The 26,484-nt window shown below is 49.4% G+C and overlaps 1 protein-coding gene across 1 annotated transcript in view; it reads left to right on the top strand.

The window, feature by feature from the left end:
• Nucleotides 1-3,247, top strand: part of wnt11 (wingless-type MMTV integration site family, member 11) — a 50,401-nt gene extending 47,154 nt beyond the window's left edge. Inside the window, exon 6 of the mRNA XM_078402948.1 lies at nucleotides 3,060-3,247. Coding sequence (XP_078259074.1) covers nucleotides 3,060-3,234 — 175 coding nt within the window. The 3' untranslated portion in view covers nucleotides 3,235-3,247. The remainder of the gene's footprint in view (nucleotides 1-3,059) is intronic.
• Nucleotides 3,248-26,484: the final 23,237 nt, after the last annotated feature.

The raw sequence follows: 26,484 nt of genomic DNA, 5'->3' as shown, positions 1-26,484 counted from the left end.
TTTCAACCTTCTGATTCTTCTGCCCACCAGGAGCAGGGAGAAGAAGGAATGACCGGAGTGGGAAAGGTAGCAAGGAACTGCAGGTGCTGGTTTACAAAAGAAGGCGCAAAGTGCTGGAGTAACTCAGCGGGTCAGGCGTCATCTCTGGAGAACACGGATAGATGACGTTTCAGGTCGGAACCCTTCTTCACTGATCTTACTCGGATCAGGCTCAAGAAGGGTCCCGACCCGAAACGTCGCCTATCCATGTCCTCCAGAGATGCTGCCTGACCCGCTGGGTTACTCCAGCACTTTGTGCCTATCTTCTGGGATTACATTGGGTGCCTGCTTTCCTGAGGCAGCGTGAAGTGTAGATGGAGTCAATTGTGGGGACCCATTGTGACTAGGGGTGCCAACTATCTCACTCCCAAATAAGGGTCAAAATAAGGTGACGTCACCGCCCCGCACCCCACGTGACCTCACCCGGCCAGCGGCCACATGCTCCCGCTCCACCAATGGCGGCCGCCCGGGCCGGGAGGTGGGTTGCTATGCAACCTGTGTTAAGCGGCACCCGGGTCTCCAGCGTCCAGGCCTACAGGGTCCGGGCCTACAGCGTCCGGGCCTACAGCATCCGGGCCTACTTCGCCCGGGCCTACAGCCCCCCCGGGCCTAATACGGGACAAGGGCAGTCCCATACGGGACAAACCAATTTAGGCCAAAAACGTGATGTCCCAGCTAATACGGGACAGTTGGAAGCCCTACTCTTGACTCCCTCTCACGTCAGGGATATAGTTCCTCTGAGACCAAGGAGTATTCCCGTGTCCAGTAGAGGGATTGTCGCTCGCAGCTCGCGGTGTGGCGATGAATTCCACACCGCGGGTTGCGGCATTGGACCTGGCACCGCTGCCGGGCCGTTGCAGACGCATTGTGCAGAGACACGAGTCCTGACAAAGACCACGGGACACCGCGTGCTGCCAAGACACGCTCAGAACGCAGTCCCTCAGGCCATCGATACGATCTGTCAGTTTGCAAATACAATATTTATACGTATGAATATACATCATTTAGCAACTCAACTAAGACCAAGGACAATAGAAAATGTTTTTTTTTGTTGCAAAACATGTCTCTGAGTCAAAAGTTAATTAAAATCTAAAGGCCACGTTTGCAAGTTGGAAGCTTGGCAGCCGCCTGACCAGTGATCTAACCGCCAAGGCATTGCAGATATACAACTGGGTAAACAGCAAGATATTTAGCGGGTCAGACCGCACCTGTGAAATTCATAAGTAATAGGAGCAGGCTTCGGCCTTTCGTACCATCGAGTCTACTCCGCCATTCAATCATGGCTGATCTATCTCTCCCTCCCAACCCCATTCTCCTGCCTTCTCCCCGAAACCCTTGACACCTGTACCAATCAGGAATCTGCAGGAAGGAACTGCAGGTGCTGGTTTAAACCGAAGACAGACACAAAGTGCTGGAGTAACTCAGCGGGACAGGCAGCATCTCTGGAGAGAAGGGATGGGTGCCGTTTCGGGTCGGAACAGACCCTTCTTCAGACTGATTGACGTTTCTGAAGAAGGGTCTCGACCAGAAATGTCACCCATTTCTTCTCTCCAGAGATGCTGCCTGACCCACTGAGTTACTCCAGCATTTTGTGTCTAATCAGGAATCTTATCAATCTCCAACTTACAAATACCCACAGCCGTCTCTGGCAGTGAATTTCACAGATTCACCACCATCTGACTAAATAAATTCCTCCCCATCTCCTTCCATTGGAGCAGAATTCGGCCATTCAGCCCCTTGAGTATACCGTACCATTCAATCATAGCTGATCTATTTTTCTCTTTCAACCCCATTCTCCTGACTTCTCATTGTAATGTTTGACTCCTTTACTAATCAAGAACCTATCAATCTGCTTTAAAAATACCCAAAGTCTTGGCCTCCACAGCTAGGGGTTGCCAACTATCTCACTCCCAAATAAGGGACAAGGTGACATCACCGCCCCGCGCCCCACTTGACCTCACCCAGCCAGCGGCCACGTGCTCCCGTGCCACCAATGGCGGCTACCCGGGCCGGGAGGCGGGTTGCCTCCCCCTCCCTCCCTAGATTTAAACTTTAAAATGTGAATAACTTAAAAAATATAACACCGATTTTAATCAAGGCAAGGCAAGGCAAGTTTATTTATACTGCACATTTCAGCAACAAGGCAATTCAAAGTGCTTGACATCTATATACTAAAACTCTCATTTGTTTGTTTGTTTGTTCCTGAACTACAGCCAGGACTACACCGAAAGGGAAGACGGTGAGTAAGGTGGGCCTAAGATTGTTGCACTATCGGGCACCATTTTGGCTGTCGTTCAGGAACAAACAAACGAGAGTTTTAGTATACAGATGTCAAGCAATTTGAATTGCCTTGTTGCTGAAATGTACAATATAAATAAACTTGCCATGCCTTGATTAAAAAAGATATGTTTTTAACTGCTATTGAGTTCTTGCTATTGAGGGCATGCAGCGTAGGTTTACTAGGTTAATTCCCGGAATGGCGGGACTGTCATATGTTGAAAGACTGGAGCGACTAGGCTTGTATACACTGGAATTTAGAAGGATGAGAGGAGATCTTATCGAAACGTATACGATTATTAAGGGGTTGGACACGTTAGAGGCAGGAAACATGTTCCCAATGTTGGGGGAGTCCAGAACAAGGGCCACAGTTTAAGAATAAGGGGTAGGCCATTTAGAACTGAGATGAGGAAAAACTTTTTCAGTCAGAGAGTTGTGAATCTGTGGAATTCTCTGCCTCAGAAGGCAGCGGAGGCCAATTCTCTGAATGCATTCAAGAGAGAGTTGGATAGAGCTCTTAAGGATGATGGAGTCAGAGGGGTATGGGGAGAAGGCAGGAACGGGGTACTGATTGTGGATGATCAGCCATGATCACATTGAATGGCGGTGCTGGCTCGAAGGGCCGAATGGCCTCCTCCTGCACCTATTGTCTATAACTGTCGTTTAAAAATCTCGACTGAGTGTGTTCGTCTGGGTCGGCTATTCCGCTGCTTGACTCTATGACTCCATCTTCCCTCCGGCAGGCAATGCAACAAGACGTCCAATGGCAGTGACAGCTGCACCCTCATGTGCTGTGGCCGCGGGTACAACCCCTACACAGAGAAGGTGGTGGAACGATGCCACTGCAAGTACCACTGGTGCTGCTACGTCACCTGCAAGAAATGCGAGAGGGTGGTGGAGAGGTACGTCTGCAAGTGAGCCCCTCGTCTCTTCCCCCCCCCTCCCCCACCGCCCCCCTCTTCCTCCCTCCTCGCCCTTCCCCCTCACTCCCCCCCCCCCCCCCCACCACCACCAGCACCAAAGAATACCACCGAGGGTCCATCACTTGCAAGCTTCCACCATCAACTCTTGTCGACGTGTGTGCATAACGGGGGGATTATGTGGAGGTCTTCTCGTGCGACCAAGGATGGGCGGTTTTCCCAAGGACATCCGGACCTACCTGTCACTGGACGGCTGAGATACTGACCGTTGTCTTTCGTGGTGGATCACTGCTCTCAACGGGAGAGGGGTCTCTCTCTTTGCGGCCCCCACGAGAAAGGACAGGTCGCCAAGACTCAACGAGCCTTCAAGAACCGCCAACGTCCATCTCTCTCGCTCTCTCTCTCTCCCGTGCCCAAGGTCCCAAGAGATTGGGATCTGAGGGGGTGGGGGGGGGGGGGGGGGGGGGGGGGATGATGTGTGTTGGAAAGACAGTGGAGGAAACCGGGGAAAGTTCCACGCGGCTGGAAAAAGAAAACGTGTCGTTGGCGCTCCAGTTGGGAACGTGCGCCAGTCCGCCATCTTTTCCATCTAAGACCTTCCCGAAGGCAGGAGTTGCCGTTCCAAATGACGGAGGTTCTAAACGTTGGCCATTACGTGGTCTTTGGCAATGGATTTTCCACGCCTGTGATAAATATACTGTATATATTTTTCTTTTGTATTACTGGCTACAAAATAATTTTTCCACAATCTGAAAAAAAAAAATATTTATGAAACTTTTAGATTGGTCCGTTGTTGCCGAGACTTTTAAACGCAGAAGTGTTTGCGAAAACGATGTCCTATTTTTTTTCTCTGCAAAAGACTTTAAAATAAATACATTTTTAAAAACATCTCACGTTATTCCTTCTCTTGGTACTCGGGTCTGTGTTTTCAAACTGTTCATTGCATCAATGCCTTTTGCTGAAGGTAATCCTAAAACCCTGTTACACTTTGTGTTTTCTGGCATTCAGTTCTTTTTAGATTTACATTTAGAGATACAGCGCGGAAACAGGCCCTTCGGCCCACTGAGTCCGCGCCGCCCAGCGATCCCCGCACATTAACACTACCCTACACACACTAGGGACAATTTTTTACATTTATCCAGTCAATTAACCTACAAACCTGTACGTTTTTGGAGTGTGGGAGGAAACCGAAGATCTCGGAGAAAACCCACGCAGGTCACGGGGAGAACGTACAAAACTCCGTACAGACGGCGCCCGTAGTCAGGATCGAACCTGAGTCTCCGACGCTGCATTCGCTGTAAGGCGGCAACTCTACCGCTGCGCCACCGTGCCGCCCATAAGATTCAAGAGCATACCGGGTTCGATCCTGACTACGGGTGCTGTCTGAGCGGAGTTTGTATGTTCTCTCTGTGACCACGTGGGTTTTCTCCGGGTGCTCCGGTTTCCTCCCACACTCCAAAGATATGCAGGTTTGTAGGTTAATTGGCTTCTGTAAATTGGCCCTGATGAGCCAAAACATTATGACCAGCTGGACTAATATGCTGTTGGTCCTCCGTGTGCAGCCCCATACGCAGCAGGGTGCGATGCACTGTGTATTGTGGCACGTTCCTCCCGTGACCACCATTAAAATTTTGTGTGGCTTGTGCCACAGTCGACCTTCTGTCGGTTCGGACCAGACGGGATAGCCTTCGTTGCCCTCGCGCATCGATGAGCCTTGGGCGCCCAACACCCTGCCTATCGCCGGTTTGTGGTTTGTCCCTCCTCGGACCACTGTCGGTAGGTACTCACCACTGCTGACCGGGAGCACCCCACAAGCCTTGCCGTTTCAGAGATGCTCTGACCCAGTCGTCTGGCCATAACAATTTGGCCCTTGTCAAAGTCGCTCAGGTCTTTACTCCTGCCCATTTCTCCTGCATCCAACACATCAACTTCAAGAACTGACTGTTCACTTGCTGCCTAATATATCCCACCCCTTGACAGGTGCCATTGTAACAAGATAATCAATGTTATCCACTGCACATGTCAGTGGTCATAATGTTTTGGCTCATCGGTGTAGATCTAGAGTACTGTGTGATCGCTGGTCGGCACGGACCCGGTGGGCCGAAGGGCCTGTTTCCAAGCTGTATCTTTAAAATTAAAACTAGAACTAAAATAAAACTTTTCACTGTACCTCAGTACACGTGACAATAATGAACCTAAACCTAATAAACATGAACCTCAGCTACCTCCTCTGGCAGCTCGTTCGATCTGCTCGCGCCTTCTGTGAAAAATGTGTAGGAAAGAAATGCCGACGCTGGTTTAAACCGAAGATGGACACAAAAACCTGGAGTAACTCAGCGGGACAGGCAGCATCTCTGGAGAGAAGGAATGGGTGACGTTTCGGGTTGAGACCCTTCTTCAGACTGGTCAGGGGAGTGGGAAACGAGAGATATAGACGATGATGTAGAGAGATAAAGAACAATGAAGGAAAGATATGCAAGAACGTTTCACTGAAATTCGCTCAGTCCGCCTGGACCTACCTATTCTCCCGGTTGCCAAACACTTTAATTCTCCTTCCCATTCCCACACTGACCTTTCTGTCCTCCATTGTCTGAGTGAGGCCAAATGCAAATCAGAGGAACGACATCTCTCACCTTCGAAACATCACCCAATTCTTCTCTCCAGAGATGCTGCCTGACCCGCTGAGTTACTCCAGCTTTTTGTGACTTTACTTCTGTGAAAAAATTGCCTCTGAAGGTATTCTGCACTCTGATATCTTTCACTCTTCCTTTTGTGTTACATAGAAACATAGAAAATAGGTGCAGTAGAAGGCCATTTGGCCCTTCGAGCCAGCACCGCCATTCATTATGATCATGGCTGATCATCCACAATCAATAACCCGTGCCTGCCTTCTCCCCATATCCCTTGATTCCACTAGCCCCTAGAGCTCTATCTAGCTCTCTTTTGAATTCATCAAGTGAATTGGCCTCCACTGCCAATTCCACAAATTCACAACTCACTGGGTGGAAAAAAAATGTATCACCACGGTTTTTAATGGCCTCCCCTTTATTCTTAGACTGTGTGGCCCATGGTTCTGGACTCCCCCAACATTGGGAACATTTTTCCTGCATCTAGCTTGTCCAGTCCTTTCATAATTTTATACGTCTCTATAAGATCCCCTCTCATCCTTCTAAACTCCAGTGAACGAAGCCCCAGTCTTTCCAATCTTTCCTCGTATGACAGTCCCGCCATCCCGGGGATTAACCTGGTGAACCTACGCTGCACTGCCTCAACAGCACTAGGGTTTGTTTATATTCCCATATAGTGTTATCTGATTTGATTAGATGACACACAAACAAAACCTTTTCACTCACTGTATCTCCGTACACGTGACGGTCGTAAACCTAAACCTGCCTGGGAGAGGTTTAGAGAGATATGGGCCAAACGTGGGCAAATTGGACTAGCTTAGAGAGGGCTTCTTGGTCCACATGAGTGAGTTGGGCCAAAGGGCCTGTTTCCATGCCGTGTAATTCTATGACCTAAATGTCTTTGGGAAAACATGCAAACTCCAAAGAGTCAGCCCCATAGCAACTCGATCTGCCGTACCACTCCCACTCAACCCCATTCTCCTGCCTTCTCCCCACAACCCCTGACACCCGTACCAATCAAGAATCTGTCAATCTCTGCCTTAAAGATATCCATTGACTTGGCCTCCACAGAAGTCCGACGCGATGAATTCCACAGATTCGGAGCGGAATATCCAGAAGGAACCACAATCTTTTCTGCAGATGATAGACACAAAATACTGGAGTACCTCAATGGGTCAGGCTGTGTCTCTAGAAATAAAGAATGGGTGACATTTTGGATCGGAGCCCTTTGACCAGAAACGTCACCCATTCTTTTTCTCCAGAGATGTTGCCTGATCCGCTGAGTTACTCCAGCACTTTGTGTCTATCTTCGGTGTAAATCAGCATCTGCAGTTCCTTCCGGCACTCTTGTGAGCGGGATACCTTTAAGGTCATAAGGAATAGTAGAATTAGGCCGTTTGGCCCATCAGTACTACTACGCCATTCTATCTCTCCCTCCTACCCCATTCTCCTGCCTTCTCCCCATAACTTCTGACACCTGTACAAATCAAGAATCTTAATTATCTCTGCCTTAAAAATATCCACTGACAATAGACAATGGACAATAGGTGCAGGAGTAGGCCATTCGGCCCTTCGAACCAGCACCACCATTCAATGTGATCATGGCTGATCATTCTCAATCAGTACCCCGTTCCTGCTTTCTCACCATACCCCCTGACTCCTCTATCCTTAAGAGCTCTATCTAGCTCTCTCTTGAATGTATTCAGAGAATTGGCCTCCACTGCCCTCTGAGGCAGAGAATTCCACAGATTGACAACTCTCTGACTGAAAAAGTTTTTCCTCATCTCTGTTCTAAATGGCTTACCCCTTATTCTTAAACTGTGGCCCCTGGTTCTGGACTCCCCCAACATTGGGAACATGTTTCCTGCCTCTAACGTGTCCAACCCCTTAATAATCTTATACGTTTCGATAAGATCCCCTCTCATCCTTCTAAATTCCAGTGTATACCAGCCTAGTTGCTGCAGTCTTTCAACATATGACAGTCCCGCCATTCTGGGAATTAACCTTAGTAAACCTACGCTGCACGTCCTCAATAGCAAGAATATCCTTCCTCAAATTTGGAGACCAAAACTGCACACAGTACTCCAGGTGTGGTCTTGGCCTCTTTGCTACAGCCTCCTGTGGCAAAGAATTCCACAGGTTCACCACCCTCTGACTAAAGAGATTTCTCCTCCTTTGGAAAAGTTCCAAACGGCATTTCACCGGCTCCCGGCAAAGGTTCGCGTTAAAACGGTTAAAAATCCGCAAAGGTGTCAAAAGTCTGAATTTCTCCTGCAGAAGAATTTTGTTTTTGAAATGCTATTAAGAAAAGGGAAAAGGGAGTCGGCGTTGGAGTGGCCAGGGAGACTTTAGGCCAACGTCAACACGTGAAGACAGATTAAAGAGCTAAAAGCTGGACCCAACCAGAGACGCAAAGAAAATATGTCTGAAGGTTCAAAAGGAATAATTCTTCAAAGAGCGTTGAGGAGATTAGTTTGCAGAGAGCTGATTGACGCACTAAAGATGCCTGACAAGTTTAGTTTAGTTTAGTTTAGAGATACAACGCGGAAACAGGCCCTTCGGCCCAGCGACACTGCACCGACCAGCGTTCCCCACACATGAACTAATATGAACAGCCGCAGAAGGCAGTGGAGGCCAACTCACTGGATGAATTTAAAAGAGAGTTAGATAGAGCTCTAGGGGCTAGTGGAATCAAGGGATATGGGGAGAAGGCAGGCACGGGTTACTGATTGTGGATGATCAGCCATGATCACCATGAATGGCGGTGCTGGCTCGAAGGACCAAATGGCCTCCTCCTGCACCTATTTTCTATGTTTCTATGGAACACTATCCTACACACACACGCACCAGGGAAAATTTACATTTATGCCAAGCCAATTAACCTACAAACCCGAACATCTTTGGAGTGTGCGAAGATCTTGGAGAAAACCCACGTAGGTCACGGGGAGAACGTACAAACACGGTGCAGACAAGCTCCTATAGTCTGGATCGAACCCGGGTGTCCGGCGCTGTAAGGCAGCAACTCTACCGCTGCGCTGCCGTGCCACCCAACTCTGCTGTCGAGAGGGTAAGTAGTTTGAGAGGGATACAAGGGTATAGAGAAGATTTACGAGAATGTTGCCAGGAGTCAAGGACCAGAGTTATAGGGAGAGGTTGAGTAGGCTGGGACACTGTTGGAGCGCAGGAAGATGAGGGGTGATCTTATAGAGGTGTATAAAATCATGAAAGGAATAGATCGGGTATTAGGCCCGCGGGGTGCTGTGGGCCCGGACACTGTTGGTCTGGACACTGTAGGCCCGGACACTGTAGACCCCGGACACTGTAGGCCTGGGGGGTGCTGTAGGCCCGGACACTGTAGGTCAGAACACTGTAGGCCCGGACACTGTTGGTCTGGACACTGTAGGCCCAGACACTGTAGGCCCGGACACTGTAGGCCCGGACACTGTAGGCCCGGACACTGTAGGTCAGAACACTGTAGGCCCGGACACTGTTGGTCCGGACACTGTAGGCCCGGACACTGTAGGCCCGGACACTGTAGGCCCGGACACTGTAGGCCCGGACACTGTAGGTCAGAACACTGTAGGCCTGGACACTGTAGGCCCGGACACTGTAGGCCCGGACACTGTAGGCCCGGACACTGTAGGCCCGGACACTGTAGGCCCGGAGCTTGCGTAGCAACCCGCCTCCCAGCCCGGGCAGCCGCCATTGGTGGAGTGGGAGCACGTGGCCACTGGATGGGTGAGGTCACGCGGGGCGCGGGGTGGTTACATCACCTTTTGTCCCTTATTTGGGAGTGAGAAAGTTGGCAACCAGAGTGATACAGAGTGGAAACAGACTGTCAGCCCACCGAGTCCGTGCCCACCAACGATCGATCACCTGTGCACTAGTTCTATCTGACACACATTCGGGACAGTTTACAGAAGCCAATTAACCTACAAACCCGTACGTCTTATGGAGCGTGGGAGGAAACCGGAGCACTCGGGAGAAAATCCATGGGGTTACAAGAAGAGTGTGCAAACTTTGTACAGTCCGCACTCTTAGTCGGGATCTCTGGCGCTGTGAGGCAGCAACTCTACCGCTGCGCCCCAATGTAGTTAAGGTATGACTACAATAACATTTTTGGATAGGTACATGGATAATAACGGGTTAGAGGGAAATTTGCCAAATGTGGGCAGGTGGGACTAGTGTAGTCAAGTCAAGTCAAGTCAATTTTATTTGTATAGCACATTTAAAAACAACCCACGTTGACCAAAGTGCTGTACATCTGATTAGGTACTAAGGAAAAAAAATGAAACATACAGTAGCACGCAAACAGTTCACAGCGCCTCCTCAATGAGCCTCAAACGCTAGGGAGTAGAAATAGGTTTTGAGCCTGGACTTAAAGGAGTCGATGGAGGGGGCAGTTCTGATGGGGAGAGGGATGCTGTTCCACAGTCTAGGAGCTGCAACCGCAAAAGCGCGGTCACCCCTGAGCTTAGGCCTAGACCGCGGGATAGTGAGTAGCCCCAAGTCGGCCGACCTGAGGGACCTGGAGTTAGAGAGGTGGGTTAGAAGATTTTTGATGTCGGGGGGGGAATGTCCATTTAGGGCTTTATACGTGAATAGGAGGAGCTTGAAGTTGATTCTGTACCGTACAGGGAGCCAGTGGAGAGAGGCCAGAATCGGGGTGATGTGGTCCCTTTTACGGGTACCCGTCAGGAGTCTCGCTGCGGCGTTTTGGACCAGTTGCAGGCGGGACAGGGATGATTGGCTGATCCCAGTGTATAGGGAGTTGCAGTAGTCTAGGCGGGAGGAAATGAAAGCGTGAATGATTTTTTCTGTGTCGTCGAATTGGAGGAAAGGTTTGATTTTAGCTATGGTTCGAAGTTGGAAGAAGCTGGCTTTTACCACAGCGTTGACTTGCTTATCAAATTTTAATGCAGAGTCAAATATCATGCCGAGGTTTTTGACATGCGGTTTGACTAGGCAGGATAGACTTCCAAGACTGCCTGTTATCGATTTGATGGAGTCAGGGGGGTGGGGGGCGAATAGGATGACCTCAGACTTGCTCTCATTTAATTGGAGGAAGTTCTGTGTAGTGTAGACAGGGCATTATCCACCGGTTCATAAGTTATAGGAGTAGAATTAGGCCACTCATCCCATCGAGTTCACAAGTTTAATTCCTGTCAAATGAGGAAAGATTGGAAAGACAGGGCTTGTATTCACTGGAGTTTAGAAGGATGAGAAGGGATCTTACAGAGACGTATAAAATTATAAAAGGACTGGACACGCTAGATGCAGGAAAAATGTTCTCAATGTTGGGCGAGTCCAGAACCAGGGGCCACACAGTCTTAAGAATAAAGGGGAGGCCATTTTAAAACTGAGGTGAGAAGAAACATTTTCACCCAGAGAGTTGTGAATTTGTGGAATTGTCTGCCACAGAAGGCAGTGGAGGCCGATTCACTGGATGGATTTAAAAGAGAGTTAGATAGAGCTCTAGGGGCTAGCGGAATCAAGGGATATGGGGAGAAGGCAGGCACGGGTTACTGATTGTGGATGATCAGCCATGATCACAATGAATGGCGGTGCTGGCTCGAAGGGACAAATGGCCTCCTCCTGCACCTATGTTCTATGTTTCTGTGAGTCTACTCCGCCATGGCTAATCTCTGCCTCCTAATACCATATTTTTGATTTTTTAGATTTAGAGATACAGCGCAGAAACAGGCCCTTCGGCCCGCCAGGTCCGCGCCGCCCAGCGATCCCCGCACATTAACACTATCCTGCACCCACTAGGGACAATTTTTTTAACATTTGCCCAGCCAATTAACCTACGAACCTGTACATCTTTGGAGTGTGGGATGAATCCGAAGATCTCGGAGAAAACCCACGCAGGTCACGGGGAGAACGTACAAACTCCGTACAGACAGCACCCTTGGTCAGGATTGAACCTGAGTCTCCGGCGCTGTATTCGTTGTAAGGCAGCAACTCTACCGCTGCGCCACCGTGCCGCCCGCCTTCTCCCTATACCCCTCGACACCCGTTCTAATCAAGATGTGGGTCAGCAGGGACACGATGGGCGGAAGGGCCTGTTTCTGCGCTGCACGACTCTATGCCTCCGTGTCTCTGGCGCTGCGAGGCAGCGGCTCCACTGACCGCCCACGGTCATTTCCTCTCTTTGGAAATGAGTCGAAGGGGAGCTCAGCCAAGAAATGTAACGCCTGGCCCCAAAAGCCAATAAAACTGGCTCAAAATAACCGATAGAAACTCTTTGTTCACAAGCTCATTTACCCGTTCGTTCAGTCATTCGTCTTCTGCCATGACACTGAACAAACGCGTATAAATCTGCGCACTGCCGCTCGCCACCCCATGCCCGTCCCCACCGGTCGAACCTAGCAACGGGAGCCCCGACGGGCACACATTGTCCTGTGGCGGGTCTTTATGCACAAGTCATGGGAGGAATGGATCGGGTAGATCCACAGAGTCTCTCGCCCTGAGTAGGGGAATCGAGGACCAGAGGACATAGGTTCAATGTGAAGGGGGAAAAGATTTAATAGGAATCTGAGGCGGGTAACTTTTTCACACAGAGGGTGGTGGGTGAATGGAACGAGCTGCCAGAGGAGGTAGTTGAGGCTGGGACTATCCCATCGTTTAAGAAACAGTGAGACAGGTACATGGACAGGACAGGTTTGGAGGGAAATGGACCAAGCGCAGGCTTGGTCCAGTGTAGCAGGTGGGACTAGTGTAGCTGGGACATTGTTGGCCGGTGTGGGCGAGTTGGGCCGAAGGGCCTGTTTCCACACTATATCACTCTACGACTCTATCTGCCAAAATTGTCCATACGTTCATAACTTCATAAGTAATAGGAGTGGAATTAGGCCACTCGGCCCATCAAGTCTATTGAGTTCAACCAATTGAGAAGGATGAGGGGGGACCTCATTGAGTTTAGAAGGATGAGGGGGAACCTCATTGAGTTTAGAAGGATGAGGGGGAACCTCATTGAGTTTAGATGAGGGGGAACCTCATTGAAACTTTCCGAATAGTGAAAGGCCTGGATAGAGTGGATGTGGAGAGGATGTTTCCACCAGTGGGAGAGTCTACGACTAGAGGCCACTGCCTTAGATTTAAAGGACTTTCGTTTAGGAAGTAGATGAGGAGAAATTACTTTGGTCAGAGGGTGGTTAATCTGTGAAATTAGCATAGATAGATTCTTGATTAATACGGGCGTCAGGGGTTATATACACACCGATCAGCCAAAACATTATGACCGGATCAGCCAAAACATTATGACCACCTGCCTAATATGCTGTTGGTCCTCCGTGTGCAGCCCCATACGCAGCAGGGTGCGATGCACTGTGTATTGTGACACATTCCTCCCGTGACCACCATTAATATTTTCGGTGACTTATGCCACATAAAATATCCCACCCCTTGACAGGTGTTCGTAAGGATAGCGAAGTCAGGGGGTATGGGGAGAAGGCAGGAACGGGGTACTGATTGAGAATGATCAGCCATGATCACATTGAATGGTGGTGCTGGCTCGAAGGGCCGAATGGCCTCCTCCTGCACCTATTGTCTATTGTCTCTTGTGCCATTGTAACAAGATAATCAATATTATTCACTTTGCGGTATGAACATTGACTTCTCTAACTTTAGATAGTTCCTCTGTCCCTCTCTTCCCCCCCTCCCCCTCCCCAGTTGTCCCTCTATCTTCCTGTCTCCATCTATATCCTATCTTTGTCCCGCCCCTCCCCTGACATCAGTCTGAAGAAGGGTCTCGACCCGAAACGTCACCCGTTCCCTCTCTCCTAGATGCTGCCTGACCTGCTGAGTTACTCCAGCATTTTGTGATACCTTCGATTATTCACTTCGCCTGTCAGTGGTCATAATGTCTTGGCTGGTCGGTGTATGTGTGTGTCTGTACCTGTATTGGTGAGTATGTTAAGGTTAAGGCCCCCCCCCCTCGGTCACGGCTGACCATGGGTGATGCATCCTGGGTGTTGGCTGCTTTGCTCCAAACCTCGGCTAGAGCAGTGTGGATGTGTGGGTCGGATGCAAGCCTGGGCGATGTCACGTGAAGGACGGGCTGTTGCCCATGCAGCACGCCCCCCCCCTCCACGTCGCTGATCGATCAAAAGGTACAGCAGAGCCGTCACAGTTTGGCACCAGCGGGAGCTGCTAGAACGAGGTTGTAGACAACGACAAACTGCCTCAGGGAACTCTGACTCTGGATTTTTCTTGAGGTTTACTACTGGAGCCTTTTCCTTGACTGGACGTGGCCACAAGGCAGTGGAGGTTTTAGGTCATAGAAACATAGAAACATAGACAATAGGTGCAGGAGTAGGCCATTCGGCCCTTCGAGCTGCACCGCCGTTCAATATGATCATGGCTGCTCATCCAGCTCAGTATCCTGTACCTGCCTTCTCTCCAGACCCCCTGATCCCTTTCGCCACAAGGGCCACATCTAACTCCCTCTTAAATATAGCCAATGAACTGGCCTCAACTACCTTCTGTGGCAGAGAATTCCACAGATTCACCACTCTCTGTGTGAAAAAAAACTTTCTCATCTCGGTACTAAAAGACTTCCTCCTTATCCTTAAACTGTGACCCCTTGTTCTGGACTTCCCCAACATCGGGAACAATCTTCCCGCATCTAGCCTGCCCAACCCCTTAAGAATTTTGTAAGTTTCTATAAGAACCCCCCTCAATCTTCTAAATTCCAGCGAGTACAAGCCCAGTCTATCAAGTCTTTCATCATATGAAAGTCCTGCCATCCCAGGAATCAATCTGGTGAACCTTCTCTGTACTCCCTCTATGGCAAGAATGTCTTTCCTCAGATTAGGAGACCAAAACTGTACGCAGTACTCCAGGTGTGGTCTCACCAATGCCCTGTACAACTGCAGCAGAACCTCCCTGTTCCTATACTCAAATCCCCTCGCTATGAATGCCAACATGCCTTTCGCTTTCTTCACTGCCTGCTGCACCTGCATGCCTACTTTCAATGACTGGTGTACCACGACACCTAGGTCTCTTTGCATCTCCCCTTCTCCTAATCGGCCACCATTCAGGTAATAGTCTGCTTTCCTGTTCTTGCCACCAAAGTGGATAACCTCACATTTATCCACATTATACTGCATCTGCCATTCATTTGCCCACTCACCTTATCCTATCCAAGTCACCTTGCAGCCTCCTAGCATCCTCCTCACAGCTAACACTGCCCCCCAGCTTCGTGTCATCCGCAAACTTGGAGATGTTTCCCTCTATTAGATGGACTGCCTTCCCCAGGCTGACGAGCCCCATCTGCCCGAGACTCGTTGTGGCGGGAACGTCTACCATCCTGCCTACTGTAGCCTTCATCCATCCGCCTTCCCAGCCGTTGTGACGCTCCACTAAAGTCAGCCGTCATCCTCCGCCTGTTTCTGTGCAAGTGTATATATACATACTGAACTTTTTTTCTCTCTGTTCTGTTATATTCAGTTGTGCTGCAGCAAATAATAATTTCATTGTTCTATCTGGGACATATGACAATAAAACACTCTTGAATCTATCTATCCATTGACGCCCTCCACAGCCATCTGAGGCAATGAATTCAACAGATTCACCGCCCTCTGACTACATCAGTCTGAAGAAGGGTCTCGACCCGAAACGTCACCCATTCCTTCTCTCCTGAGGACATCAGTCTGAAGATCGGTCTCGACCCGAAACGTCGCCCATTCCTTCTCTCCTGATGACATCAGTTTGAAGAAATGGTCTTGACCCGAAACGTCGCCCATTCTTTCTCTCCTGAGATGCTGCCTGACCTGCTGAGTTACTCCAACATTTTGTGAAATAAATACCTTCGATTTGTACCAGCATCTGCAGTTATTTTCTTTCACCCTCTGACTAAAGAAATGCCTCTTCTTCCTAAAGATACATCCTCTAATTCTGAGGCTGTGCCCTCTGGTCCTTCACTCTCCCACTAGTGGAAACATCCTCTCCACACCCACTCTAACCAGGCCTTTCAATATTTGGTACGTTTCAATGAGATCCTCCCTCATCCTTCAAACCTCAAAAGAGACGGATAAAGAAACAGTTCTTAGGCACAAAAAAGCTGGAGTAACTCAGCGGGTTAGGCAGCATCTCTGGAAACAAAATAATTGGTAACGTTTTGGGTCGAGACCCTTCTTCAGACTGAAAGTCAGGGGAAAGGGAAACGAGAGATATAGAAAGTAATATACAAAGATATAGACAATAGACAATAGACAATAGGTGCAGGAGGAGGCCATTCGGCCCTTCGAGCCAGCACCGCCATTCAATGTGATCATGGCTGATCATTCTCAATCAGTACCCCGTTCCTGCCTTCTCCCCATACCCCCTGACTCCACTATCCTTAAGAGCTCTATCTAGCTCTCTCTTGAATGCATTCAGAGAATTGGCCTCCACTGCCTTCTGAGGCAGAGAATTCCACAGATTCACAACTCTCTGACTGAAAACGTTTTTCCTCATCTCAGTTCTAAATGGCCTACCCCTTATTCTTAAACTGTGGCCCCTTGTTCTGGACTCCCCCAACATTGGGAACATGTTTCCTGCCTCTAACGTGTCCAACCCCTTAATAATCTTATACATTTCGATAAGATCTCCTCTCATCCTTCTAAATTCCAGTGTGTACAAGCCTAGTCGCTCCAGTCTTTCAACATACGACAGTCCCGCCATTCCGGGAATTAACCTAATATCTTCTTCTTTCGTATGTCAACTACAACAATCAAAGGTGGCAATTGGTGCTTCAGTAGTTGACGCTTTGCTGCAAATTTTGCCAGTTCTGTAGAACTACCCAGGGTGGGCGACCAGGACATAAAGCAGCTCCCACCCCCTACAAAGATATAAAACAAATGAATGAAAGGTATGCAAAAAAGTAACGATGATAAAGGAAACAGGCCATTGTTAGCTGTGGGCTAGGTGAAAATGGGTGACAGACAATGAGACTCAGCAAGACGACTTTTAAGTTAGTACAACTTGGGTGGGGGAGGGATGGAGAGAGAGGGGATGCAAGGGTTACTTGAAGTTTTAGATTTTTTAGATTTAGAGATACAGCGCGGAAACAGGCCCTTCGGCCCACCGAGTCCGCGCCGCCCAGCGATCCCCGCACACTAACACTATCCTACACACACTAGGGACAATTTTCTTTTTACATTTTACCCAGTCAATTAACCTACATACCTGCACGTCTTTGGAGTGTGGGAGGAAACCGAAGATCTCGGAGAAAACCCACGCAGGTCACGGGGAGAACGTACAAACTCCGTACAGACGGCGCCCGTAGTCGGGATCGAACCTGAGTCTCCGGCGCTGCATTCGCTGTAAGGCAGCAACTCTACCGCTGCGCCACCGTGCCGCCCCTTAGTTAGAGAAATCAATGTTCGTACCGCTGTGGGGGGGGGGGGGTAAGCTGCTCAAGCAAAATATGAGGTACTGTTCCTCCATTTTTTGTGTTTGGCCTCACACTGACAATGGAGGAGTCCTAGGATGGAAAAGGTCATTGTGGGAATGGGAAGGGGAATTAAAGTGTTTGGCAACCGGGAGGTCAGGTAGGTCCAGACGGACTGAGCGAAGGTGTCGAGCGAAACGATCGCCCAGTCTACGTCTGGTCTCGCCGATGTATACGAGTCCACACTTTGAACAACGGATACAGCAGATGAGGTTGGAGGAGGTGCAAATGAACCTACGGTGAGACCCCACTGGGATCATTTCTTTTCTTACAACGGAAGCCAACATTTGCCACTCTCTTAAACAAATAAATCTCACCATCAGAGAGAACTCACAACAAGGCCTCTGTCTCGACTGCCCAGTGAATTACTTCGACCAAACGAGTCTCCAGTGACCATTCCAGCCCCGAGACGCCGAAACCCACCACTACATGAAAAGGATCAAATTAGTCCGTTTACGATCCCTCCGCAACTATTATGCTCAGAGGAAAGTACTGCTGGGGATGTTTATTTTGGCATTAATCATGACCATTGCAGGACTGTTAAATAACCACCAGCTCCTTTGGTGCCCCGAGTTCACCAATTCAGTCACCAGTCAAGAGTTAAGAGCGTTTAATTGTCATCTGTACCGAAAAGGGAAGATTTAAATTCTTTCCAGGTGAGGCAGAGGTTCACCTGCACCTCCTCCAACCTCACCTACTGTATCCGCTGTTCCAGGTGTCAACTTCTCTACATCGGTGAGACCAAGCGCAGGCTCGGCTAATCGTTTCGCTGAACACCTCCGCTCTGTCCGCCTTAACCTACCTGATCTCCTGGTGGCTCAGCACTTCAACACCCCCTCCCACTCCCACACTGACCTTTCTGTCCTGGGCCTCCTCCATTGTCAGAGTGAGGCCCAGCGCAAATTGGAGGAACAGCACCTCATATTTCGCTTGGGTAGTTTACACCCCAACGGTATGAACATTGACTTCTCTAACTTCAGATTTAGATTTTTTAGATTTAGAGATACAGCGCGGAAACAGGCCCTTCGGCCCACTGGGTCCGCGCCGCCCAGCAATCCCTACACATCAACACTATCCTACACACACTAGGGACAATTTTTTTAAAACATTTTGCCCAGCCAATTAACCTACATACCTGTACATCTTTGGAGTGTGGGAGGAAACCGAAGATCTCGGAGAAAACCCACGCAGGTCACGGGGAGAACGTACAAACTCCGTACAGACAGCGCCTGTAGTCAGGATCGAACCTGAGTCTCCGGCGCTGCATTCGCTGTAAGGCAGCAACTCTACTGATGAATTCTCTCTCTCTCCATCCCCTCCCCCTTCCCAGTTCTCCCTCTAGTCTTCCTGTCTCCGACTACATCCTATCTTTGTCCCGCCCCCGCCCCAGACATCCGTCTGAAGAAGGGTCTCGACCCGAAACGTCACCCATTCCTTCTCTCCCGAGATGCTGCCTGACCCGCTGAGTTATTCCAGCGTTTTGTGTCTGCATTTAAATTCTTACTTGCAGCAGCACAATAGGCTTAATTTAATTTAGAAACAGGCCCGTGTCGACCAGCAATCCCCACGCATTAACACTACCCTGCACACACGCGGGACAATTTTACATTTATACCAAGCCAATTAACCTACAAACCTGCATGTGTGGGAGGAAACTGAAAATCTTGGAGAAAACCTACGCAGGTCACGGGGAGAACGTACAAACTCCGTACAGACAGCACCCATAGTCGGGATCGAACCCGAGTCTCTGGCGCTGTGAGGCAGCAACTCTACCGCTGCGCCACCATGTCTCCCCGTAGGTCTATAAACACATTACTTCTAAATATCATATAAAAAATTTCATGCAGAAGATAGATACAAAGTACTGGAGTAACTCAGCGGGTCAGGCAGCATCTGTGGAGAACATGGATAGGTGACGTTTCACAGAGTGCTGGAGTAACTCAGCAGGTCAGGCAACATCTCTGGAGAACATGGATAGGTGACGTTTCACAGAGTGCTGGAGTAACTCAGCAGGTCAGGCAACATCTCTGGAGAACATGGATAGGTAATGTTTCACAGAGTGCTGGAGTAACTCAGTGGGACAGGCAGCATCTCTGGAGAACATGGAGAGATGACGTTTCACAGAGTGCTGGAGTAACTCAGCGGGTCAGGCAGCATCTCTGGAGAACATGGATAGGTGACGTTTCACAGAGTGCTGGAGTAACTCAGTGGGTCAGGCAACATCTCTGGAGAACATGGATAGGTGATGTTTTGGATACCCAAATAAAAAAAATCAATAAATTAAAGTCCCAATATTATTGAAAAAACCCAAAGTTCTTCGTGCAACTAAGACAGTTTGTAGTTCATAATGAGGTGTTTAGTTCGGTTAGTTTATTGTCATGGGCATGCTATCCAGTCAGCGAAAAGACTACACCTGATTACAATCGAGCCGTCCACAGTATAGAGATACAGGATAACATCATCATCATCATCATTGGCGGTCGCTCGAAGCGAGTGTGACTGTCCTCTGTAAGCACGCCTGTGCGTGACTTTGTTTAACGTGGGGAGACTGGTGCACAGACAGCCACCACACGCGGTCCTCGACAGATCTGGGTCAGGATCCAGTGGTGCGGAGTCCAAGACGACCGGGGACCCTTTTCTGCTGCGGCCTTCATCCATCCGCCTTCCCAGCCGTTGTGACGCTCCACTAAAGTCAGCCGTCACCCTCCGCCTGTTCCACCGTTGAGGTCTTGGTTTGGATCGCTCTTTGTCAGGGACCTCCCCCTCGACCTTACTTACCGCCATGGGTGACCCTACCAGGAGCGCGGCTCCAGACGGCATCGCTCTCAGGATCTCAGGACCACACAAGCTTCTCCACCACGACAAGGTGACAATCCGCGGAGAAGACAGGCTAAAGGGAACAATGTTAATTGCAAGATAAAGTCCATTAAAGTCTGATTAAAGATCGTCTGAGAGTCTCCAATGAGGTAGATGGGTCAGGACTGCTCTCCAGTTGGTGAGAGGATGGCTCAGTTGCCTGACAACAGCTGGGAAGAAAACTTTTACAGTCAGAGAGTTGTGAATCTGTGGAATTCACTGCCTCAGAAGGCAGTGGAGGCCAATTCACTGAATGTATTCAAGAGAGAGCTAGATCTCTGAGCTCTTAAGGATAGCGGAGTCAGGGGGTATGGGGAGAAGGCAGGAACGGGGTACTGATTGAGAATGATCAGCCATGATCACTGAATGGTGGTGCTGGCTCGAAGGGCCGAATGACCTCCTCCTGCACCTATTGTCTATTGTCTATTGTCTAAAAAACTCATTCTCTTTTGGAAAACCGCCTCTGTAGCTTTTTCTGGCAGCTCATTCTAGCTACGGACTACTCTCCGAGTGAAAAGGTCTCCCCTGAGATCCCTCGTAACTCTCTTTCCTTCCCTCCCATCTTACGCCTGTTCCCGTCAAGAGAAGATGCTGCCATTTTCTGGACTCCTGCTCTGTGAAGGACATTCTTGCCATAGAGGGAGTACAGAGAAGGTTCACCAGATTGATCCCTGGGATGGCAGGACTTTCATATGAAGAAAGACTGGATAGACTCGGCTTGTACTCGCTGGAATTTAGAAGATTGAGGGGGGATCTTATGGAAACGTACAAAATTCTTAAGGGGTTGGACAGGCTAGATGCAGGAAGATTGTTCCCGATGTTGGGGAAGTCCAGAACAAGGGGTCACAGTTTAAGGATAAGGGGGAAGTCTTTTAGGACCGAGATGATATATATATTAAAAATATATAAATCTAAAATGGTATAACGTAGAACTTAGTGCGAACTGGTGATCGATGGTCGGCGTGGACCCGGTGGGCCGAAGAGCCTGTTTCCATGCCGTTTCTCCAAACTAAAATGAATGTCTGAAGAAGGGTCTCGACCCAAAATGTCACCCATTCCTTCTCTCCAGAGATGCTGCCTGACCCGCTGAGTTACTCTAGCATTTCGTGTCTACCTTCGATTTAAACCAGCAGCTGCAGTTTTCTTTCCTATATGCGCAGGGAGTGGATGTGAAAGTGGGATAACATAGAACTTGTGTCAAAAGTCAAGTATGTTTTATGTCATATGTCCTGGATAGAACAATTAAATCCTTACTTGCAGCACCACAACAGTGTATGTAAACGCACAACAGAATAAGTACGGGTGAGGGGGGATCTTATAGAAACGTACAAAATTCTTAAGGGGTTGGACAGGCTAGATGCAGGAAGATTGTTCCCGATGTTGGGGAAGTCCAGAACAAGGGGTCACAGTTTAAGGATAAGGGGGAAGTCTTTTAGGACCGAGATGAGAAAGTTTTTTTTCACACAGAGAGTGGTGAATCTGTGGACTTCTCTGCCACAGAAGGTAGTTGAGGCCAGTTCATTGGCTATATTTAAGAGGGAGTTAGATGTGGCCCTTGTGGCTAAAGGGATCACGGGGTATGGAGAGAAGGCAGGTACAGGATACTGAGTTGGATGATCAGCCATGATCATATTGAATGTGGGGGGTGGGGGTGCATGCTCGAAGGGCCGAATGGCCTACTCCTGCACCTATTTTCTATGTTTCTATGTGCTTTCAAATGAGGTAGATAGTGGTTCAGGACTGCTCTCTGGTTGTGGTAGGATGATGCAGTTGCCTGATAACAGCTGGGTGACTGAACCATCCTACCACAACCAGAGAGCAGTGCTGAGCTACTATCTACCTCATTGGTGACCCTCGGACTATCCTTGATCGGACTTTGCTGGCTTTACCTTCCACTAAACGTTGTTCCTTTATCATGTATCCATCTACTGTAAATGTCTCGATTGTAATCGTGTGTTGTCTTTCCGCTGACTGGTTAGCACGCAACAAAAGCTTTTCACTGTACCTCGGTACACGTGACAATAAACTACACTAAATAAAATGGTAAATAGCTGATAGTTGCCGAGACTTTAGGGGTGGCACGGTGGCGCGGCGGTAGAGTTGCTGCCTTACCGCCCCAGAGACAGACCCGGGTTCGATCCAGACCACGGGTGCTGTCTGTACGGAGTTTGTACGTTCTCCCCGTGACCTTCGTGAGGTTTTCTCCGGGTGCTCCGGTTTCCTCCCACACTCCAAACACGTACAGGTTTGTGGGTCAATTGGCTTCGGTGAAGATTGCAAAACATTGTCCCTGGGGGTGCGTAGGCTAGCGTGCAGGGATCGCTGGTCGGCACGGACTTGGTGGGCCGAAGGGCCCGTTTCCGCTCTTTATCTCTACACTAAACTAAATATCTCAGGCGAATGTGTGTGCCTCAGAGCGGAAACAGACTCTGGCAGGAGTTCAACGTCATTCTTGTGGTTTCTGAAGCAATTAGAAGCCTTCAATATGTTTCCAAAGGGCTCAGCATAAATCTATGAGCAACATTCCCTGAACAATATCATTCAAAATTCTTGACAGCTCAGGCACGGAGCACTTTAAATATCGTGACTGTCGTGTCAACGGGATTAACACGTGGAGCTACAGGAATGATATAGGATCGTTAAACTATAGAATCTAGAGATACAGCAGGGAAACAGGCCCTTTGGCCCACCGAGTCCAGGCCGACCAGCCATCACCATACACTATAACACTATGTCACACATTAGCGACAATTTACAGAAGCTAATTAATCTACAAACTTGTACGTCTTGGGAGTGTGGGAGGAAACCGGAGCACCCGGAGAAAACCCACGTGGTCACGGGGGGAACGCACAAACTCCGTACAGTCAGGGTTGAACCCGGGTCTCTGGCGCTGTAAGGCAGCAACTCTGCCGCTGCGCCACCGTGCCGCCCCTAAGAGCTCTTAACTGGGTGGCTGCTAACATTGACATTGGCTTGTTATTGTCACAAGTTGGCGTGCTGTCCAGTCAAACCATATGTTACGTGGGTACAACTAGGTCATATCTAAGTACTTCTGTACCTTTTGCCTGACAGGAGTAGGGGGAAGAAGGAATGACCGGGGTGGGACAATTTGGGACAAGATTATGTTGGCAATTGTCCTGAGGCAGCGTGAAGTGTAGATGGAGAATGTCAGAGCCAACACCAATAGAAACTCCGGGGAAACACATGGAGAAAACCCACGCAGGTCACGGGGAGAACGTACAAACTCCGTACAGACAGCGCCCGTGGTCAGGGAGGAACACGGGTCTCCGGCGCTGAGAGGCAGCAACTCTACCGCTGCGCCACCGTGCCGCCATTATGGGACCTCGTAAGTGCAACACTGTGACAGGAAAGAAAACTGCAGATGCTGGTTTAAATCGAAGGTGGAAGGGTCTCGACCCGAAACGTCACCCATTCCTTCTCTCCAGAGATGCTGCCCGACCCGTGAGTTACCCCAGCATTGTGTGTCTCCACAGGTCCATGGGATGTTCTTTGGATCACGCTCTCCAGTCTGGGGGTGTTTATAAGTTCCTATCTGTGTTTGCTCTGGGTGAAACATTCATCCAGAACAAACATTAGGGCGGTCACTGTGGCTCAGCGGTAGAGTTGCCGCCTTACAGCGAATGCAGCGCCAGAGACCCGGGTTCGATCCCGACTACGGGCGCTGTCTGTACGGAGCTTGTACATTTCCCCGTGACCTGCATGGGTTTTCTCCGAGATCTTCAGTTTCCTCCCACACTCCAAAGATTTGTAGGTTAATTGGCTTGGCATAAATGTAAAAAAAATTGTCCTTAGTGTGTATAGACAATAGACAATAGACAATAGACAATAGGTGTAGGAGGAGGCCATTCGGCCCTTCGAGCCAGCACCACCATTCAATGTGATCATGGCTGATCATTCTCAATCAGTACCCCGTTCCTGCCTTCTCCCCGTACCCCCTGACTCCGCTATCCTTAAGAGCTCTATCTAGCTCTCTCTTGAATGCATTCAGAGAATTGGCCTCTGCTGCCTTCTGAGGCAGAGGGTATAGGATAGTGTTAGTGTGCGGCACGGACCCGGTGGGCCGAAAGGGCCTGTTTCCGCGCTGTATCTCTAAACTAGACTAAAACTTTTTTTAAATCCACTTGCTGCAGCAGACAGACAGTCCAGCCTTCTGTTCCTGCACTTTTCCCTGTGCTAATCCAGCCAGTCTACAGATTACAATCTCTCTGGAAGCGAGAGGGGGGGGTGTTGCAATGTAGGACATGTGGATCGCCCAGACACAGCCTGAGCTGGTGAGAGCCCTGATTCTGCCGAACACGGTTAAGTATTTATCACTTTCTTTATTGCGTGTCGCTGGGTGACATCATTGTGCCTTCTCTCGTGAGTCTGCAGCTGGCCTGTAAAACTTCCCACTGCGCTCTCCAACACATAAATAGGGCAAAGAATATACAACAATACAATACAATACAATATATCTTTATTGTCATTGTACAGGGGTACAACGAGATTGGGAATGCGCCTCCCATACGAGGCAATAATTTAATTAGCTAGTCAGTATTTATTTTAAACAACAACAACCCAACGAAACAAATTGTAACAGTTTTAAGACAGAATAAAGTGCAAGTAGATCTGTGCCGGTTCACTGTGCGATGTGACCATCCGGCTCAGCAGGACCGGTTCATGGCAGCTATGGCCCTGGGGATGAAGCTGTTCCTGAGTCTGGAGGTGCGGACGTAGAAGGCCTTGTATCGTCTGCCCGATGGAAGGAGTTCGAACAGACTGTTGCAGGGGTCTGAAGAGTCTTTGTGGATGCTGGTGGCTTTTCTGAGGCATCGTGTGTTGTAGATGCCCTTCAAGGCTGGTAGCTGTGTTCCGATGGTCCTCTGAGCTCTATGGACTACCCGCTGAAGAGCTCTCCTTTCTGCCTTTGCCTTATCTGCCTTTTCTCACAAGCTGGATTCGAATGGGATGCTTTGCACGGAGATCGGCGCACAATGCCGGGGTAACTCAGCAGGAGGGGGCAGCATCGCTGGAGAGAGGGGACAGTTGAGGTCTCGGGATTGGCAGGCACCCTTCTTCAGACTAAGAGTCAGGGGGGAGAGGCAAACTAGAGATGTGTAGGAAAAAAAACCTGCAGATGCTGGTTTAAATCAAAGGTAGGCACAGACGAGCGTGTTTTTGATGGGCATGGCGCAGCGGTAGAGTTGCTGCCTCACAGCGCCAGAGGCCCGGGTTCGATCCTGACCACGGGTGCTGTCTGTACGGAGTTTGTACGTTCTGCCTGTGACTGTGTGGGTTTTCTCCGGGTGCTCCGGTTTCCTCCCACACCCTCTACTGCTACGCCACACTGCCACACATTACATCAAGTCCAGTAGAGTCTGATTGAGAATATTCCGAGGATCTCCAATGGGGTGGATGGGAGGTCAGGACCGCTCTCCAGTTTGCGGTACGATGGTATAAAACTAGAAAAGGACTGGACAAGCTCGGTGGAGGAAGAATATTCCCAATGTTGGGGGAATCCAGAACCAGGGGCCACACAGTCTAAGAATAAAGGGGAGGCCATTTATAACTGAGGTGAGAAAAAACTTTTTCACCCAGAGAGTTGTGAATTTGTGGAATTCTCTGCCTCAGAAGGCAGTGGAGGCCAATTCTCTGAATGCATTCAAGAGAGAGCTAGATAGATCTCTTAAGGATAGCGGAGTCAAGGGGTATGGGGAGAAGGCAGGAACGGGGTACTGATTGAGAATGATCAGCCATGATCACATTGAATGGCGGTGCTGGCTCGAAGGGCCGAATGGCCTCCTCCTGCACCTATTGTCTATTGAGAGTTAGGTAGAGCTCTAGGGGCTAGCGGAATCAAGGGGTATGGGGAGAAGGCAGGCACGGGGTACTGATTGTGGATGATCAGCCACGATCACAATGAATGGCGGTGCTGGCTCGAAGGGCCAAATGGCCTCCTCCTGAACCTATTCTCTATGTTTCGATGGTATGGCCCGACCCTCGGGAGCCGCCACACCTGTATGATTCAGTTGCCTGATAACAGCCGGGAAGAAACTGTCCCTGAATCTGGAGGTTTCCTTTTTTTAACACTTCTGTACCTCTTGCCTGATGGGAGAGGGGGGGGGGGGGGGGGAGAGAAAAGGGAGTGACCGGGGTGAGACTAGTCCTTGATTGTGCTGGTGTAAGCTGTGTCATTGTACCTGAGTTTGAACTGATGGTATCCATGTGCGGAATGTCAGATCTGCTTGGCTAGCACGAAAAATAAATCTCACCGTACCTCAGTACACATGACCACAATAATAAACCTAAAAACCTAAAGCGTGTTTTG

Source organism: Rhinoraja longicauda, chromosome 7, assembly GCF_053455715.1.
Source record: "Rhinoraja longicauda isolate Sanriku21f chromosome 7, sRhiLon1.1, whole genome shotgun sequence".
Lineage (NCBI taxonomy): Eukaryota > Metazoa > Chordata > Chondrichthyes > Rajiformes > Arhynchobatidae > Rhinoraja > Rhinoraja longicauda.
The sequence above is the reverse complement of the archived record's forward strand: the minus strand, read 5'-3'. Positions and strand labels throughout refer to the sequence as shown.